Source organism: Uloborus diversus, chromosome 2 (assembly GCF_026930045.1).
Source record: "Uloborus diversus isolate 005 chromosome 2, Udiv.v.3.1, whole genome shotgun sequence".
In the NCBI taxonomy this organism is placed as follows: Eukaryota; Metazoa; Arthropoda; class Arachnida; order Araneae; family Uloboridae; genus Uloborus; species Uloborus diversus.
In genome coordinates this window covers 31,962,417-31,979,938 of record NC_072732.1, presented here as the reverse complement: position 1 = coordinate 31,979,938, position 17,522 = coordinate 31,962,417, and the positions used below count along the sequence as shown (strand labels likewise).

The following is a 17,522-nucleotide window of genomic DNA, read 5'->3' as shown; positions in this document are numbered from 1 at the left end:
AATGAATGATAAATAGTAAAACGCAGTAAGAAAAATAGTAAAGTATGGTAAAGTAAAATAAAATATTATTGGGAAAATGAAATAGTCAAAGTGATTCTAATTCATGAAAGTTGAAAATTTTGTTTTATTCTAACAAGAGTGCTTGTATGAAAAAAAAAAATAAAGTAAAATACTATGCGATGAAATGACTAAGTTAAATACTAATCAAAAAATAATTATTAGAGTTGATTAAATAAAATGTGATAAATAAAATGAAACTCTTGAAAAGCATATGTAGTGATGAAATGTAACTTGAGTGCGAAATTAGCTTGCATGAAAAAATTAATTAAGTTGATTTTTTTAAATCGTGAAAATTTGTTAATGATAAGTGTTAGTTACTACTAAGAGTAAATTGATTGCAAGTTTTTAAATTAAATTAGTTGGATGAAAATTGTAGACCTGATAATGTTTCGAAAAATTTGAGGGTTCGATTCCTGTTACTAATTGTGAAAAATTTCTAAGTTTAAAAATATCGGAAAAAAAAACGATAAAGTAAAAACAAGCGAAAAAATGATCAAACTCTAAAATATACTAAAAAAAATCGAAATCATGAAAAAATAATCTAATTCTGAAGTGCTTGAAATTAGTTAAAGACTAAAAAGTAAGAAAATAGTTAAAGACTGAAAATAATTGAAAAACGGTAAAATAGTGAAAAAAAAAATAATCAAAGTGCTAAATGACAGGAAAAAACGATAAAGTTCAAAATGTATGAAAGAACATTTAAGTTAATTATTTCTTCGAAAATTTAACAAGTAAGAAAAAATATTTTGCTGTATGAAAGTTAAAAAAAAAAAAAATAGTTAAGAAAATCATTTCTTCGAAATTTTTACAAGTTAGAAAAATTATTTTGTAAATTTGACAAAGAAAAAAAATAGTTAAGAAAATTTAACAAGTTAGAAAAATTATTTTGTTGTATAAAAGTAAAAAAAAAAAAAGAAAAAACATATTTAAGATGATTTTAAAAAATTCCGTGAAAATTTGTTAATGATAAGTGTTAATTAATGCTAAGAATAAATTGGTTGCAAGTTTTGAAATTCATGCAAAGAATCAATGTTGTAAAAAAAAATGATAAAGTTTGAAATGCATGAAAAAGAAAATCAAAGTTTAAAATATATTTCAAGTCCACAAAGCATTGAAATAAATCTAAAATCTCGAATGGGTTGTATTTAAATAAATCTTTACTTAAGTGAAAAACTTTGTTATTATGAAAAATAATAATAATGATGATAGTTTCAATTATGAGCTGAAATTTAGTTAATAATGTGCCATAATTAGTACTAAAGAGTAAAATAATTGATGGTATTAAAATTAATTGTAATATTCGTTGTCATGGTACAGATTCACATTAAGATTGAAAGTGTAATGGGAAATATAGCATAGTGGTTAGCATACGTTTTTGTTAACTCAAAGTTTGGGTGTTCGATTCCCGACACTCTGAAAAATAAAAATAATTAAATTCAGGGAAGTATTTTAAGTCCGGAAAAAAATATTCAAAGTCACGATAGATGGCGCCACGAACGCTCTTAAAAGTAAAAATCGAAAGCAACAAGTGTTGCCACCCGAAAACTTCAGTTGTCATGACAGTAAGTGTTGCCATTCCCTAAAAAGTAAAAAAAAACGACATAGTGCAAAAATATTCTAAATACAAAAACGCGGGAAAATATTCAAAAACGCGCCAAAATAACCTCGTCACCTTCTACGGGTTCTCGCGGCGGCCCTGGGAGGCGGCTATCAGGAGGAAGATCAACCCAAGGTCAGAGGGGGAATGAGAGGAGTTGGGAGGAAGTTGGGGCTGAGGGGGGGGGGGGATCTGATCCCCTGATCCCCCTCTTGTTGGTGAATGCCCATTATCTCCCTACTGCCGTTAGTTTTTGTGTGAGCGTCCCTCCAACAGTCCGAGAAATGGTAAAAAGTGACATTCCGGTTCCTGGAAACGAAGTAAAATATGACTGTTAATTTGAAAGTAGTAACTTCAGGTTTAAAAAAAAAAAAAAACCTTGATAACAGGACGAAGCCATTTCTTCCAAGCTTTTCCATGGCTTTACAAATCACATGAGGGGAGGGGGACATGGCCACAGCCCTCTTATCCTGGAAATGAAGTAAATATGTATGACTGGTTCAATTTGAAAGTAATAAATTTTAAGAATAAAAAACCCCCGATTGCAGAAAGAAACTATTTCTTCCAAGCCTTTCCATACCATTGCAGACCACAATTTAATCTGCTTTTAAGTTTTGACCAAATGTGAGAAGGGATTACAGTCTCCTACCAAATATCCCCATTAATACGCTACTGCCAGTGGCGCACACAAGGGAAGGCCTTGCTTTATTTTCCATTATTGATTACGATTCTATGTATTTTGTACGTAAAATAATTTCGAACAATAATTTCAGTTGTAATAAGGTAAAAAAAAATCCTCATGTTAAAAGGTTTTTAAAAATATTGTGCGCTTTTCCTACAGCGGATTGCCTATAACAAGTAGACTGGTGATTATAAATGAATACACTAAAAATCCATGTTTTTAGTTTTGTAGTTACAGATTACATCAAATGAGATGCTATGTACTTCTATGATCATATGGTGCTTCTGCAACGATGAATTCGCTTTGCTGAATCCATTTTTTACTTATGAGAAAAGTTTATGCGTATATTATTTTGCTTTCTGGTAATTTATTTAAGTTTATTTCGTTAAATAATGCTAATTATTTATTCAATAGTTTACTTTTTACTGTTTTTCGTTCTCAAGAATCGACAAAATCAAGTTAATATGTTTGGCGTATTGGGGGTATGATATGAGAATGAGGCTTTCGATCTTGCACCTTCCCCTTGCAAAATTTCTATGTGCGTTCAGTATCATTTCATTTATTTTCAACCTTTTATTTACTGATTCATTTGATCAAAAATTCAAATATCGGCTTTCCCCTTATTTTTGATGCAACATAACACTTATCAGCTCAATCGTGACTTCATCCTTATCAAATAGTCTAACTGATGATAAAGCGTTATCAACTAGCAGTTTTTTGTCACCAGGTAACAGTGTAGCGATAGGTATGACAGAAGAGATAAGAACGTGGTTCGCCTTATTAGTATTCCTGTCACAAGGTTTTGGGTGGAGAATATGATCCATTGCTGCTTATCCTGCTCATTTGCACGAACTGCGAGCAGGAGCGAAAGAGAGAAAATAACGAATTACACTGTGGCGGGCAAATGAATAAATAAATAAGTAGGGGTGATGGGAGAAAACAGCGGTTATATTTGGATCAGAGGGAGGGTCGCGTTTTACATAAGAATCAGAAAGAATGGTGTTCCCCTAATTTTAAAAAAAAAATATCGAAAACGCTGTATTTTTTATACTAGGGTTTGTTTTTCTTTTTTTCGAAGTAAAACCAGGGTTTTGGACTCCTGTAAGCCACGTGTCCACAAAATGTTTTCCGTTGCAAAAAATGTTTTAAATAGGGCATGAAAACACTACATGTTGCATTCGAGCCGCACCACAGATTTTCAATAAAGAGATACACCGCCCCCATCACTATATCAAGAAGTGTTAGCAGGTGGTGATTATTAGTGACGGCGATCCGTGAGCTATGGAAAAGCAGCAATGTTACATTGCAAAAAAACTTAATTTCATTTTGAATCTTAATTATTTGATTAGAATAATTTGATTAAAACATATTTTTTGAACATGGGGCTTATAGGAGTGAGTCCGATACTCAGGTTTTACACCAAAGAATTACTAAGTGAAAGAATTGTAAAACAAACCTCTAGGAAAAAGATATTTTTCATGATCGTTTGAATATTTTAGGGGGAATGCCTACGAGACTCTCACCTTGCTCCAAATACGCGTGCTTTTGAACGTTGCACTTCTCTAAACCCTCATGGAAATGTTAATGGTTATTATAATACTCCCTTCTTGTCCAAATAAAAATTATGGCCATGAAACTGTCCAAAACTGAAAGAAAAATGGGAAGGGGGTGGAGATGGGGCGTTAAAACTAATCCCCCTTCCAAAACCTTACCCTTTTCCAACCTACAATAGTCTAATACCGTACGGAGCTGTAGACTGCGTAGAATGTAAGAATAAAGAAAATGTAAAAATGTATTATTCATGCATGTGTTACTTTAAAATAATACATGTGTGTATGTAGTTTTAATACGTTTTTTCAATTTCAAAAAATCTCCTAACTTTCTCAAAATATCTTTTAGCAAAATAAATCTTGCATTTAAATGCTTTTTCCCATCGTTCAAAAATGGTTGAAAACAGTAAAGACAAACTCATTGCAAAACTAAAGTTTTTTTTTGTTTCAAATCGTAATTTCTCTCTCTCTCTCTCTAGCGGCAATGAAAGTTTTCTTTCCTAACTCAACGAGCCGATTCTGGAAGTCTCCTGTCTTATAGCGAAGCAGAGGGTCTTCCTAAAAGCCCCGGGGTGACCGCAGGCGTAGTAAATAGGAAACAAGTCAAAGCAACAAGGGGAAACCACAACCCCTGAAGGTTGTCCATTATTGGGATGGCAGCTAATAAATAACATGTGAGGGGGTCCTAGATGCAGTGTCAATTCCTTCTCTGATTGGATGCTCGTCTGTCAATCATGTGAGCTTAGCACATGCCTTCTCGCCATGTCGAAAAAGGATCTGAAGTGAAGCGGTGGGCAACTTTCAAATTAGATCTCTATCCCGCGGCACCTTAAGGCAGTTGGTGCGACTCTGGATGTACTTTTCCCTCTTTGTGATGTAAATTCTTTCATGCGTTGTTTATATGTATTATGTACTGAAATAAAAAATGTAACATGCGTAAGGGAGGCAAGAGACACTCAGAGTGTAGTCCTCATCAAAGTAAACCTGTGAGAAAGACAGAAAATTTTTCCAATTGATATTTAATAATCACAATCAGAAATCGTTTTACAGATGAGCTGAACCACATGGTAAGAATAAGAAAGCACGTGTTCACGCTTTAGCAGTTTTGTTGCCATTTAAGTGTCCAAGATTGGAATTCGAAAGCCCTGACAAACTTTCTCATGTCGTACTCACTCAGGCACTTGAACACGGTGTCCACGCACGTCCACGGCAAGGGAGACCTATCTTCGGACAGGAGGGAGAAATATCCCAGGCACCGATCCATGAGTACCCTCCTCTCCTCGGCCCTCCTCATTTTAAGAGCGATGAAGTCGATATAGTTGGGAAATCTCTTTGTCAGGCGATCATCACTTAAACCACGAAGGATAACTTCATTTCTGACATAGGATGCGACTTTGCTCGTGTGTTGCCTTGCAATGTCATAGAATGACACCCCCGATTCACACACCCGGGCTTTCTTCATCCGCTTGATCTCAGTTTCACACTTGGAGAGCTGTTGCATGTGGTGCTGCTTTATGTCCTGGCGAAGCTTCAACTCTTCCCAGTCGATGGTAATGCCCTTTAGGGCACACATTGCAAGAATCACTTTCACAACATGAGACTTAGCCACTTCCAGTGGATATTTTCCACTCTTACTCTTAACATGTGGGTGCGCGCCACTACACCACAACTTTCTCAAAGTTCCAGCAAACCCAATGTTGGCAGCGAGATGCATATGCGTCCACCCATTCTCACATGAGATTTCAATTCCGCTGCCAGCAGCATCGGCTAGAAGCTCCGCGATGGTCTCCCGCCTTTCACAGATTGCGCTATACAGGGGCGTCGGTATACCGTAAACGAAATCGTAACCGGTTGGTCTCACATTTCTGTACGGACATGCATTTGCTCCGCCAGCAAGCAGCTTCCTTACAATTACGATGCGTCCCTCATTTGCAGCAATTTCAAGAGGGGTTCGTCCGTATTTATTTTGGATGTCGTTCTCACTGTCCCAATCAACCAGAAGCTCCGCTGCCTGTTCCCTGCCATGTATAGCTTGCTCAGTGTCGCCGAAAGGAAACAGAGCAAAGTGGAGGGGCGTATTTCCCTGGTTATTTAGGGCCCGGGTGTTGAAGCCTCTGGCCAGCAGGTTTCTCACCACCTCCACATCCCCTTCTTTTGCTGCCAAGTGCAACATCGTGTTCTCTTGTTTATCCGTATCTAATGAGACTCTTAGCAGCAGCAGTCGGGTCCTAGGGGGAAAAAAATTCTAGTTAAACACAATTAGTGGTCACAGACGGCATTCGGTGCGTATGGAACCTACAATATGTAACCATTGAATGGCGTGTTTGGAGAATGAAGAATTGACTTAATAATAGTGTTTTATAATTTCTTCATGTTATTTATTTCATCTTGCATTAAAAAAAAAAAAGTAACGTCAAAGAAATGGGGTCGTTTCCAAAATTTTAAAAGTATTTTTCTTTATGAAAGGGCATGCTTAAAAACGTAGGATTTAACCATTTTTTAAATAATTTGACGTAGTTTTAATATTTATTATCGATTATTGTAAATGGTGCGCTCTTATGGTTTGCGCTTCTGCACATGACATCATGATAATGAAATACCATTCGCAAACCAAAATATTTAATTCGCATCTTTACTCATTTTACGTTGGAAGGGAAAATAAAAATAAGCCAAAAAATTCAAAATGTAACTTTTTATACGTGCCCCAGGTTCTCTTAGTTATATTTAGGGAAATATTCTCTCTATTGAAAACTAATACTGACACAAAAACTTGACATTTGTATTTGTGAGACCAAAGTTCAAGGAGATATTCCATTTCAAAGTTTTAAGGGACCAGACAGAAGATAAAATAGGAACTTATCACCCTTTCAGAAGAATAACGGTTGTCAAAGTAAAAAAAAAAGCAAAGAATTTATATTTTTCATTGCTATTCACAAAAAATGCTGTTATGCCGTGATACGCAAAAACACGCCACTAAACCTCGAACAATTTGAAAACCACTCTAAGCGCACATATAATTTAAAACACTTGTTAGCTCCTATATCCCCCCCCCCCCCAAGGGTGTTATTGACAGCGAGTGTAAAGTGGTGTAAGTCACAAAACGCTGCGTTTCATACCTCGGTGATTATAAATCGTGCTAAACTGCTTCGTGCTTCTGCGCTTGGTATGGTTGGAAAGCACGAAAAAATACTTTAAAATTATTTGTTGCCATTTTTTTTAAGAAATGAAATTCTTGCATTTGTTTTTTATTATTGAAGCTTTTTGGGTAACTACGGGCATTTTAAAAAGTTTCATTTTCATTATGTTTTCCCGATTTTAATATGTAAATAAATCATTTTCCGCAGGGAGGGAGGACTTTCAGTTTCAAAAAAATCACCTTCTGAAAAAAAAAAGGAAACTAAAAACACAGTTTCCAATAATACCTGCATTTGCTATCACCACAAACAGATCTCAAGGTGAAACTTTTGATAAAATTGGTGCATTATTACGACGTCCTGTGCTTTCGCATAAACAATTTTATGTTGTCGGGAGTAGAATACGTTCATTTGACTGTTGGAAATTTTATATTTCTAACGGCAAAGGTCTTACCTACTTTTACATAGAATATTGTTGAAGTACGTATTAAAGAAGTTTTGCGGTATCATTTCATCCAGGACGACTTTCCTAATTGTGAAATTGGAGAACTTGATTCATTGGTGTCAAATTTTTGACACCAATGTCAGGGCGAGAAATATTTTTCTTTTGCATTCGTAAAAAAAGGACAGTCAATTTGCAAGGAGCTGACTACAAATGAAGTCCCTCTTCAAGGTGGAGTTCATTAAATTGTAACCGTTAGTGACAAGGGAAAGGGAGTAAATGACAAGAGGGACATACCATGACATAAAATTTCTAAAAATAACGTTCATGCAGGAGTTTTACGTATAATCTGAGTTTTGCAGCATCTATTGGCGTCAAATTTTTGGCACCCATTGCAGCGCGAGAAATGTTTTTCTTTGCATACGTAAACGAAGAGTAGGGAAATATATATTTGCATACGGTTACCACAAAACAGGGGCAATGAAGTCCCACTTTAAGCCGGCTGGTGGCATGATGGTTAGGAGCTGGCCTTCTATGCTTGTGGACCCAGGTTCTGGCCTGGGTGGCCAGTCGGTGGATTTTCGAGATGCAGAAAATCTTCAGCGCCCATGTCGTATGATTATGCGGTACGTAAAAGATCCCTTGGGTATTCGTTTGGATTAGAATATCCCTCGGCTAAATTAAATTTATAGTGCAATTTCGCATCAAATGAGCACAGGTGCCTCCATTTGGTGGAAATGGGGCGTCAAAAACAGTACTGTGTCATGCACCAGCGCCTAATGGTGGCACATGAAAGACTGATGCATTATAGGAAAGCGCACTAGGTCTGGTTATGACTAGTGATGTGCTGGATCGTTAAAAAGTAGATCCGCGGATACGGATTACTAGTGTCAAGATCCGCGGATACGGATCTCAACATTTTTTTACCCAATTCAACTATCCAAGTGTAAAATTTGTTACGAAAGGTTTTCCCGTCAGAATAATTATGCAGTTTCTTCAAAAAATGTCAATTGTGGCAAAAATATAATCAAGACTATGATTTACTCTTTAAAGAAATCTCCATTAAAATTGAGGGAGAGTTGGAAGGAATGGGTCAGCGCTGCTAGATGGAATGTGAAAAATTATTTCTTGCTTACTCGGTAGATGTAGGATACAGGAGCAAGAGTGTAAAACTTGATAGACATCGGTAAACGATATTTATCCGCGTTCTCATTCCTAATGTAATGTAATATAAAATTAGCTTTATTCAAATTAGATTAACTTCTCAACTCTTTCGGCACGTGTAAAGTTTCAGTTTTAGGTTGGCATCCTTTGATGCCCAATCATATGTAAATGAGGCAAGTATAAATAGTGAACGATTCCAATCGTTCTCTCTCTTCTTTTGTGTTCGTCAGCCTCTTGTGAGTTAGGTCCGATAGGTGTTGGGGAGTTGCGAACTCCGCCTCCACTTATGGCCGGGTTTTATTCTTAATAACTTAGTTTTGTTAGTTATATTTTATTTTAGTTACTATTGACCAATAAATTCTTGGTAAGATTTTAACAAGTTTCCAATGTTCATTTCTTCACATTAATATTTGATTCTGCACCTTCCACTGTGTGATATTATCTCTGCTTGTATAAGCATGTAACATTGTTGACTGACTTACGAAATTTAGCCCTTCGGCTTTTCGTTTAAACATCGTAAGTTATCATAAGGGTTATGGGCCCAGCCCTACCCAATTGTATCATAACAATTACGTGTTCAGTATCATGATGTATTAAGATGTTTTCGAATTGTCAGCAGAGTAGAGTATTAGACTTCGTGTTTTTGTGATGAAATGGAATGTTGTAACTGACTTGTCTTTTTGCTGAATCGGTAGATGACAAGTGTTTGGAAATCTTTTCAAATTGTTTTCCCCGCATCGGCGTTGAATGAAAACTGTGAAAATAGAAGCTTTTCTTTTACTTTTTGGAAATTTGTATCGAATCTTTAAGCCATGTGTAGTGTAAACTTTTTCTCAGACGTTTCGTTTGCATTTTATGGGGGGATATAGTTGGTTTGGTGTTAGGCAGAATAGTGGCTGCTAAATTCAGCGGAAGACCTGGACTTGTTCCAGGGGGGAAGCTGTAACAGTTGCACTATTTAGGTTTTTTTTTCGGGGATATTTTGAGATTTTGTTGGTTGTTTTTTTTGAAATTAGGTTTTTTTTTATTTTTCTTGGCGTTTTTCGTGTTCTTATCAATCATGGCATCCCAGAGTGTTCCTATCGAAAAATTAAGGTCTGACAACTATGTGAGTTGGTCATCTGATATTAAATTTGTCCTAATGGAACGAGGTTTATGGAAGATAGTTGATGGAATTGAAAAGGAACCTTTTTCTAATGATGAAAAAAAGGCTACTGAGCTGGAGATTCGTAATTTTCAAAATCGACAGGATGTGGCTCTATCCATAATTTATTTAAATTTGGAGAAAAATTTCAAAAAGATAATTGAAAATCAGGTCAACGCGGCTGATGCCTGGAAGGCTTTGAAAGCTCACTTCTTTCCTGACAATCGTTGTCAGCACATGACATTGTTTTCAGAGTTATCCCAATGTCGTATAAAAGAGGGAGAGTCGATAAATCTTTTCGCTGCCCGGACTCGGCAAATTTTCGAAAGAATTAAGGCTATAGACGCGAATTTTTCTGAAAATTATTTGATTTTTCAAATTTTGCGTCATTTGCCCTCAGAATTCGACAATATTTGTCAAGTTATTCTTAGAACTACTGCACAGGAATTCACATTTAATAAAGTAGTCAGCGAACTTATTGCCGAGGAATCGCGAATTCGACTAAAAGATGAGGACGATAAAATTATCGGCAGGGCTAACTTTGTAAAGAAACCGGGTAATTTTGACAAGAAAGGAGTAAAAGGGAAACTAATTTGTTTTAACTGTAATAAACCCGGCCACAAGCGGAATGTGTGTCAATTTAAGAGGCTTGACAAGGACCTCGAACAACGTAACAGAAAGTCAAGATCACCAATACGGAACAAGAGGAAGGCGAACAAGAAAACTGCGAGGTGCAGTTCCCCATCAGTGGAAAAGGAAACATGTGAGTACCAGAACTTTTTCATTTCCGAAGTACATCTAAATGAAGTATCAGAAGACCCAAATGAATTTATTTTCGACACTGGTTCCACCCATCATTTCGTCAACATTCGTAGTGCGTTTGAGGACTTTAAACCATTACGAAACAAAGAAATGGCTGTTGCCGTTAGAAATGAAACTTTCCCCATTTTGGGGATGGGAACTGTGAAATTAAAGTTTGATGATACTATCATTGTTTTAAAAGATGTAATGTACTCTCCTAATCTGCGTCAAAATTTGTTATCGGGTACTAAATTCGATAAGGGGGGTGCTAAGTTTGAAGGGGGAAACGGCTCCGTGACGATATCTGGTCGAAATGGATTTATATTTAGAGCAATTTTAAGAAATGGCATTTATTTTGTAAAACCTCAAATTTTGTATAATAAATCGTATCAAGAAAGTATAAAACCAAATAAAAGTAATGATCATTTCGAAAATGAGAAAATTGAATGCTCTAATGTAGAAAAATTAGAATTGTGGCATAGAAGGCTGGCACATATTAACACCGATAGTATCAGAAAGAGCGGTGAATTTGAGTGTGTCCATGGCCTGCCTAAATTCAAAAATGTAAAAATAGATTGTGAAAATTGTAAAATTGGTAAATTTAAACGTGTTTCATTTAAACCAATAGGTAAAATACGGTCTAAATGTCCCCTTGAATTACTTCATGCTGATGTGTGGGGTCCATGTAATATTAAAGGAAATAAGGGGGAACGTTTTTATTTATCAATCATTGATGATTTTTCACGTAAATCTGCTTTGTATCCAATTAGTGAAAAGAGCAAAGTACCAGAAATTTTCATAAGGCACATAAAGCGTGCTGAAAGATTTTTAAATCTTAAAGTAAAAGCTGTTAGAACTGACAACGGGGGAGAATTCGTAAATAAAGTCTTTGACAACTATTGTTTGGATAACGGTATAAAACACGAGTTAACCAATATTTTCAGTCCAGAGATGAACGGTTTGGCCGAAGTGTACAATCGCTCAGCCGCTAATGCTGCAACAGTATTATTGGAAGAAAGCGGGCTAAGTAAAAGATTTTGGCCGGATGCTATGCTTTATTTCAATTATACTTGGAATAGGATTTGTCACTCAGGACAAACTAAAACACCTTTTGAGTTATATGGTGGACGTAAGCCAAGTGCTAGGCACGTCAAACCTTTCGGTGTTTTGTGTTATCTTGGAACACCCCGTCAGCAAAGACATAAACTTGATGTTAAAGCCAAAAAAGGTATATTTTTGGGCTATGCATTTAACACTAAGGGTTTTCGTATCTGGATTCCCGAAAGCGGAAAAATTTTTGAAAGTATAAATGTAAATTTTAATGAAAATGTGTATTACAAAGAAGCTTTTAAAAATATATCAGAGAGTGACTCTAGTGGAGCTGTGCTGGGTCCCTGTCTCGAATGGTCAAATATTCAATCAGATTCTCAAAATTCAGAAAATGAATCGAATTCCGAATCGGATAACGGAAGTGAAAGCCCGAGTACGCCGTCTAAATTCTTATCTTCTGATGAGAGTGAAAGCGAGACGAGCGGGGATGAATCAGATTCGAATTCTGACTTGAGTGAAAATGGGGAAAACCCACCACGCGCCCAGCTGCGTGAAACAGAATGGGTGAGGAAAGCAATCCCAAGGTCAGATAAATCTCGTACTGATATTTATTTTTATGAGAAACATTCTTCTAAACGATTACGTTCTTTAAATGATGTTGAAAAATATTGTTCTAAAAATGCTATTTTGTTTAAGCCACATTTATTTGATTTTAATGGTAAAAATCTATATCAAGGTGAAATTTCTGATCAAACTGTTCATTTAAATTTATGTAACTTATGACTAGATGATGAAATTGTAATTCCTAAGAATTACAAACAGGTTCTTAAATCTAAGCAAAAGGACCAGTGGTTAGATTCAATGAGGGATGAATTAGAGGTTATGCATTCTAGAAAAGTGTGGGATTTAACACCTTTGCCTGCAAATGAAAAACCAATCGGATCGAGATGGGTTTTCAATGTTAAAAGAGATGAATCGGGGAAAATTGTTAGATATCGTGGGAGACTTGTTGCTCAGGGATATGCACAATCCCCTGAATCGTACGATCAGACTTTTAGTCCGACGATTCATTTTTCATTGGTTCGATTTTTCTTTTCCTTGAAAATATCAGAAGGTTGGTTTGATTTGCAGTGCGATGTGAAAAATGCTTATTTATATGCACCTCTAAAAGAATGCATCTTTATGAGACAACCACCGGGTTTTGCAATAGAAGGGAAAGAAAACCTAGTTTGTAAGCTTAATAAAGCAATTTACGGTTTGCACCAGAGTGGCCGTATGTGGTTTTTTGAGATAAACAGTGTTTTATTGAAAATTGGTTTTCAGAAATTTGAAGAATGTAATTGTGTTTATATTTATAATTCATGTGTCATTTTATTGTTGTATGTTGACGATATTGTTTTGCTCGCACGGAAAGAAAAGAATTTAAATCATGTTTTAAATTTACTTAGGAAAAATTTTGACTTAAAAGTTCTCGGAAAAACGAAAAAACTGTTAGGTGTTGAATTTGAAAGAACTGAAAATGGTTTGAATTTGTTTCAAACTAAATATATCATTGAAGTTTTTGAAAAGTTCAAACATTTTAATTTTCCGGTTTCATCTTTGCCGATTTGTAAAGGTACTGTTTTTTCGAAATTGAATTGTCCTAATACAGAAAATGAAAAATTTGAAATGTCAAAGATTCCTTATCGTAATTTGTTGGGTTGTCTTTCTTTCATTGCGAGCAGAACGAGACCGGACATTTGTTATGCGGTCAATATCTTCAGTCAATTTCAAAGCAATCCTGGTGTCATTCATTGGAACGGTCTTTTAAAACTTCTGGGTTATGTTTTTCAAACAAAAGATTTAAAACTTAAATTAAATTGTAATAGAACCCAATTAATAGCTTTTTCTGACGCCGATTATGCAGCTAATCGAGATGATCGAACTTCACTCGGGGGGCAGTTAATTTTGTTGGATAATGCGCCGATTGAATGGCGAACCTTCAAGGAACGTTGTATTAGCCTTTCCACTATGGAAAGTGAGTTTGTGGCCCTTTGTGAAGTGTCTAAAGAGCTTATGTGGTTTGACCGTGTATTAAACGAATGTTTACGCTGGGGAATTGTTAGAAAAAGTAAAATTAAATCTGTAATGTACGTTGATAATCAATCGGCCATTGACTTTGTTAAATCTCCGATTGAAAATCACCGTACAAAACATATTGATGTAAAATTGTTTTTTGTTCGTGATTTGATTCAACGGGACATTTTTACCGTAAAACATGTAGGTAGTAAATCCAATGGGGCCGATATTTTTACGAAGCCGCAGACCCGTTTTGAACTGAATCGTTTTTGTGAACAAATATTTTGTTAATTTTTAATGGTATGAAATTGTTTAGTATAATAAATATAATGGGGTATTAAAGTATAAATATTTTTGTAACAACTGAAATTCTTTTTCAAATTTCTCGTTGGTTTAATCTTTGAGATGGAGGAATTTGATTCAATGACAAGAGTTTTTTTGGAAACTAAGAGTTTTAAATAATTTTGTCATTGTGAAAAAAAAAAATTTTTTTGTAAAATCATTGTGCCCATCTATTTCAAAGATACTGTTTCGAGTATTTTTGTCAATTACAGTTTGAGAAGATAGTTTGCAGTGGAAATGTTAATCTTGGACTTACTATTTCCTTGGACTGTGTATCATCAATAGGCAAGAAGGACTTTTTTGAGAAAGGACTTCAATTAAATAAGCGGTGATGTATTGAGCTGCTGATGGATGATGTATTATGATGGATATATATCCATATTTGTTTATTGTTGAATTGTTAAATTTTGTAAAAGATTAAGCCTGGCCCTTTGTGGATTTTTTTGGGTTATTTTTTGGATCTATTAAAATTGTATAAAAATTTAAAGTTTAATAACATTACTGAATGAGAAGGGGGGATATGATAGACATCGGTAAACGATATTTATCCGCGTTCTCATTCCTAATGTAATGTAATATAAAATTAGCTTTATTCAAATTAGATTAACTTCTCAACTCTTTCGGCACGTGTAAAGTTTCAGTTTTAGGTTGGCATCCTTTGATGCCCAATCATATGTAAATGAGGCAAGTATAAATAGTGAACGATTCCAATCGTTCTCTCTCTTCTTTTGTGTTCGTCAGCCTCTTGTGAGTTAGGTCCGATAGGTGTTGGGGAGTTGCGAACTCCGCCTCCACTTATGGCCGGGTTTTATTCTTAATAACTTAGTTTTGTTAGTTATATTTTATTTTAGTTACTATTGACCAATAAATTCTTGGTAAGATTTTAACAAGTTTCCAATGTTCATTTCTTCACATTAATATTTGATTCTGCACCTTCCACTGTGTGATATTATCTCTGCTTGTATAAGCATGTAACATTGTTGACTGACTTACGAAATTTAGCCCTTCGGCTTTTCGTTTAAACATCGTAAGTTATCAAAACTGCTGCTGGACAGGGTAGAAATAATCTTTCCCATTTTATTTCAGCATAAATGCAGCTCTGACCCATTCGACCGAACTTCTCCGACCGACGAAATACAGAGTCGGGAACACCTTTACAAACAGTAAATAGATAATTTAATCTCACTTTTTTCAAAGGATGCTGAGAAAAACAAAAATGAAGAATAACAGAAACCCCAAATAAATAACAAAAACTAATATTCAATTAAAAATTAAAAAAAAACAAAACATGAGCCGACCTCATATTAAGATGAATTTCGCGGGTCAGAACACACATTTGTTAACAAGTATGACTGACAGCAGGTAAAAATTTTAAATCATTGAGCCTTTTCTCCTTATCTTCCGACTATGAAATCGCTACCAATCACGCGTATAAAGGCTTGGAATTGCAATAAAAATTTACTTAACAAGATAATAGCTCCTACTGTATATAAGTTGGAAGTTTCAAATAAATGTCAAACGAAGAAAACTTCGTTCTTTCAATTAGGGCCAACATTTTTAACGTATGGGTAAATTTTTACTACTATAATTGTGAAAAACGTTAAATCTGTTTTTAATTAATATCTCCGGAAACTAAGCATATTTATCTTGTAACGTGAGTCACGCATAGTGTGCATCACAGTCAATACAAGATAACATTAACTTCCTAGTGATATATTATGTGCCCTAATGTTATTTTAGGGGCTAGTGAGAGGTTAGCCTTTATATACACACCTATGTATATGATTAATAATACTACTGACATTACTTAAATAGTATAACTTTATTCGGTCTATTGTTTCAAAATGTTTTAATTATTGCAATAGTCAATATTTTTGCCCTTAAATTGCTATCTGTTTATTTTATTTTAACCAATGATACCTTCGTACCTGCCATTTCTAGCTTAACCGGTGAAGGGTACATTGGTGGATGAGGGGGAGAGAAAGAAACTGAGGAAATACATATACATGTCGTACATACGCATACCTTATGTGTACACACACACACACACACACACACACACATTATATCAGGGTTGGTAAAAAAAACGTTTTTTTTTTCAAAAACCAAAAAAACCGGTTTTTTTGGTTTAAACCAGGTTTTTTTGGTTTAAACTGTTTTTTTTTTTTTTTTTTGGTTTAAATATTATTTGCGAGAAAAACAATTAATTTTCTGAAGGTAATTAAGGCTCCATGTAATTAACAGTTATTCAATAGTCACATTATACCTAATTTCTTAATTAAAGAGATTAGAACAAAATCTTGTCACTAAATTAAATATTTAAAATAGCTTTCTGCGGGGAAACATTAATTGAAATGTTTGACTTGATTAACATATTAGTATGCATGTATATATAGACCCTTTATGATACGAAATACTGGCTTCATTTTTGATTTCATCAAATGAAAGCCAGATTAGGTCTTTTTTTCTACCAGAATTAGACATTCTTTTTAAAACAATATGAGTAAGTAACTTTTGTAAACTGCACAGGTTAGCTAAGGCAAAGCAAATACCAAAATCCTAATTCCGATGAACAAAAGGGGGAAAAAAACTTAAGAATTATCTGCACCCAATCAATAGTCATAAAGCAGCATAGGTGTATAGCCAATCAAAATGTTTTGAGCACACAGAATCCAAAAAAAAAAAAACAATGGAGAGTGTAGTTTATATGTTAAGATTTATATATTTCTCAATCAATTTTTACACATACATTTGCATTTTGTTCTGGGAATTTAAAAATTTGTCTTTTAATCTTCCTACATTATAATATAAGGAACTATTATGTATCATAATATGAAGTATAAACTTTTTTTTAAAATTAGATTCAAAAAATATTATTTGTGTTCACCTGTAGAACAAATCTTCATTTTTAGGTGCAAACAATTAAGTTAGACTGTTGATTACCTTACAAGTCAAAGTTAAAATTCCAGTTTTTCTACCTTCTAATGCGGATGCCTGAAGACGTATCTCGCACGTGCAGTCGCCAATCTATGACGTCACGACCTTTACGTAATCGACGAAGCATCGTAACAGATCGGCACGTGCCCGATGCTCATTGGCCAGGGGCTATGTTGGCGTGTATCAGAAGGTGATTTGGCGTCCGCATGCTAATGAGTTCACTTAGGATAAAAGGAAATGTTTCGAGCAGAAAATCGACTTCTTCGGTGTTTTCTCTCTGGCTAGTTGACTCGAGTGCCCGTTTGCTTTTAAGCAACGATGTGGGGTTATTTCTTTAATAGATAGATAATAGATTGATATAGCTCAGCTCTAGTTTGCGTTGTTTCAAATGTTTTTAATTTTATTTAACTAACTTCACTAAATTACCAAATAAATTTGGTTTTTATTTTTAAGTTGTCTTCAACTATTTTTTAATCATGCATTTCTAGTCATACATTTAATTAGGTTATTGCATTTGGAGGTTATTAGTCTTGAGCATTCTCTTGATCATTAAAAACGACC

The 17,522-nt window shown here is 34.9% G+C and overlaps 1 protein-coding gene across 1 annotated transcript in view; it reads right to left on the bottom strand.

Moving 5' to 3' along the window:
* Nucleotides 1-4,907: 4,907 nt before the first annotated feature.
* Nucleotides 4,908-17,522, bottom strand: part of LOC129216953 (ankyrin-3-like) — a 35,076-nt gene continuing 22,461 nt past the window's right edge. The window contains exon 5 of the mRNA XM_054851174.1: nucleotides 4,908-6,117. Coding sequence (XP_054707149.1) covers nucleotides 4,986-6,117 — 1,132 coding nt within the window. The 3' untranslated portion in view covers nucleotides 4,908-4,985. The remainder of the gene's footprint in view (nucleotides 6,118-17,522) is intronic.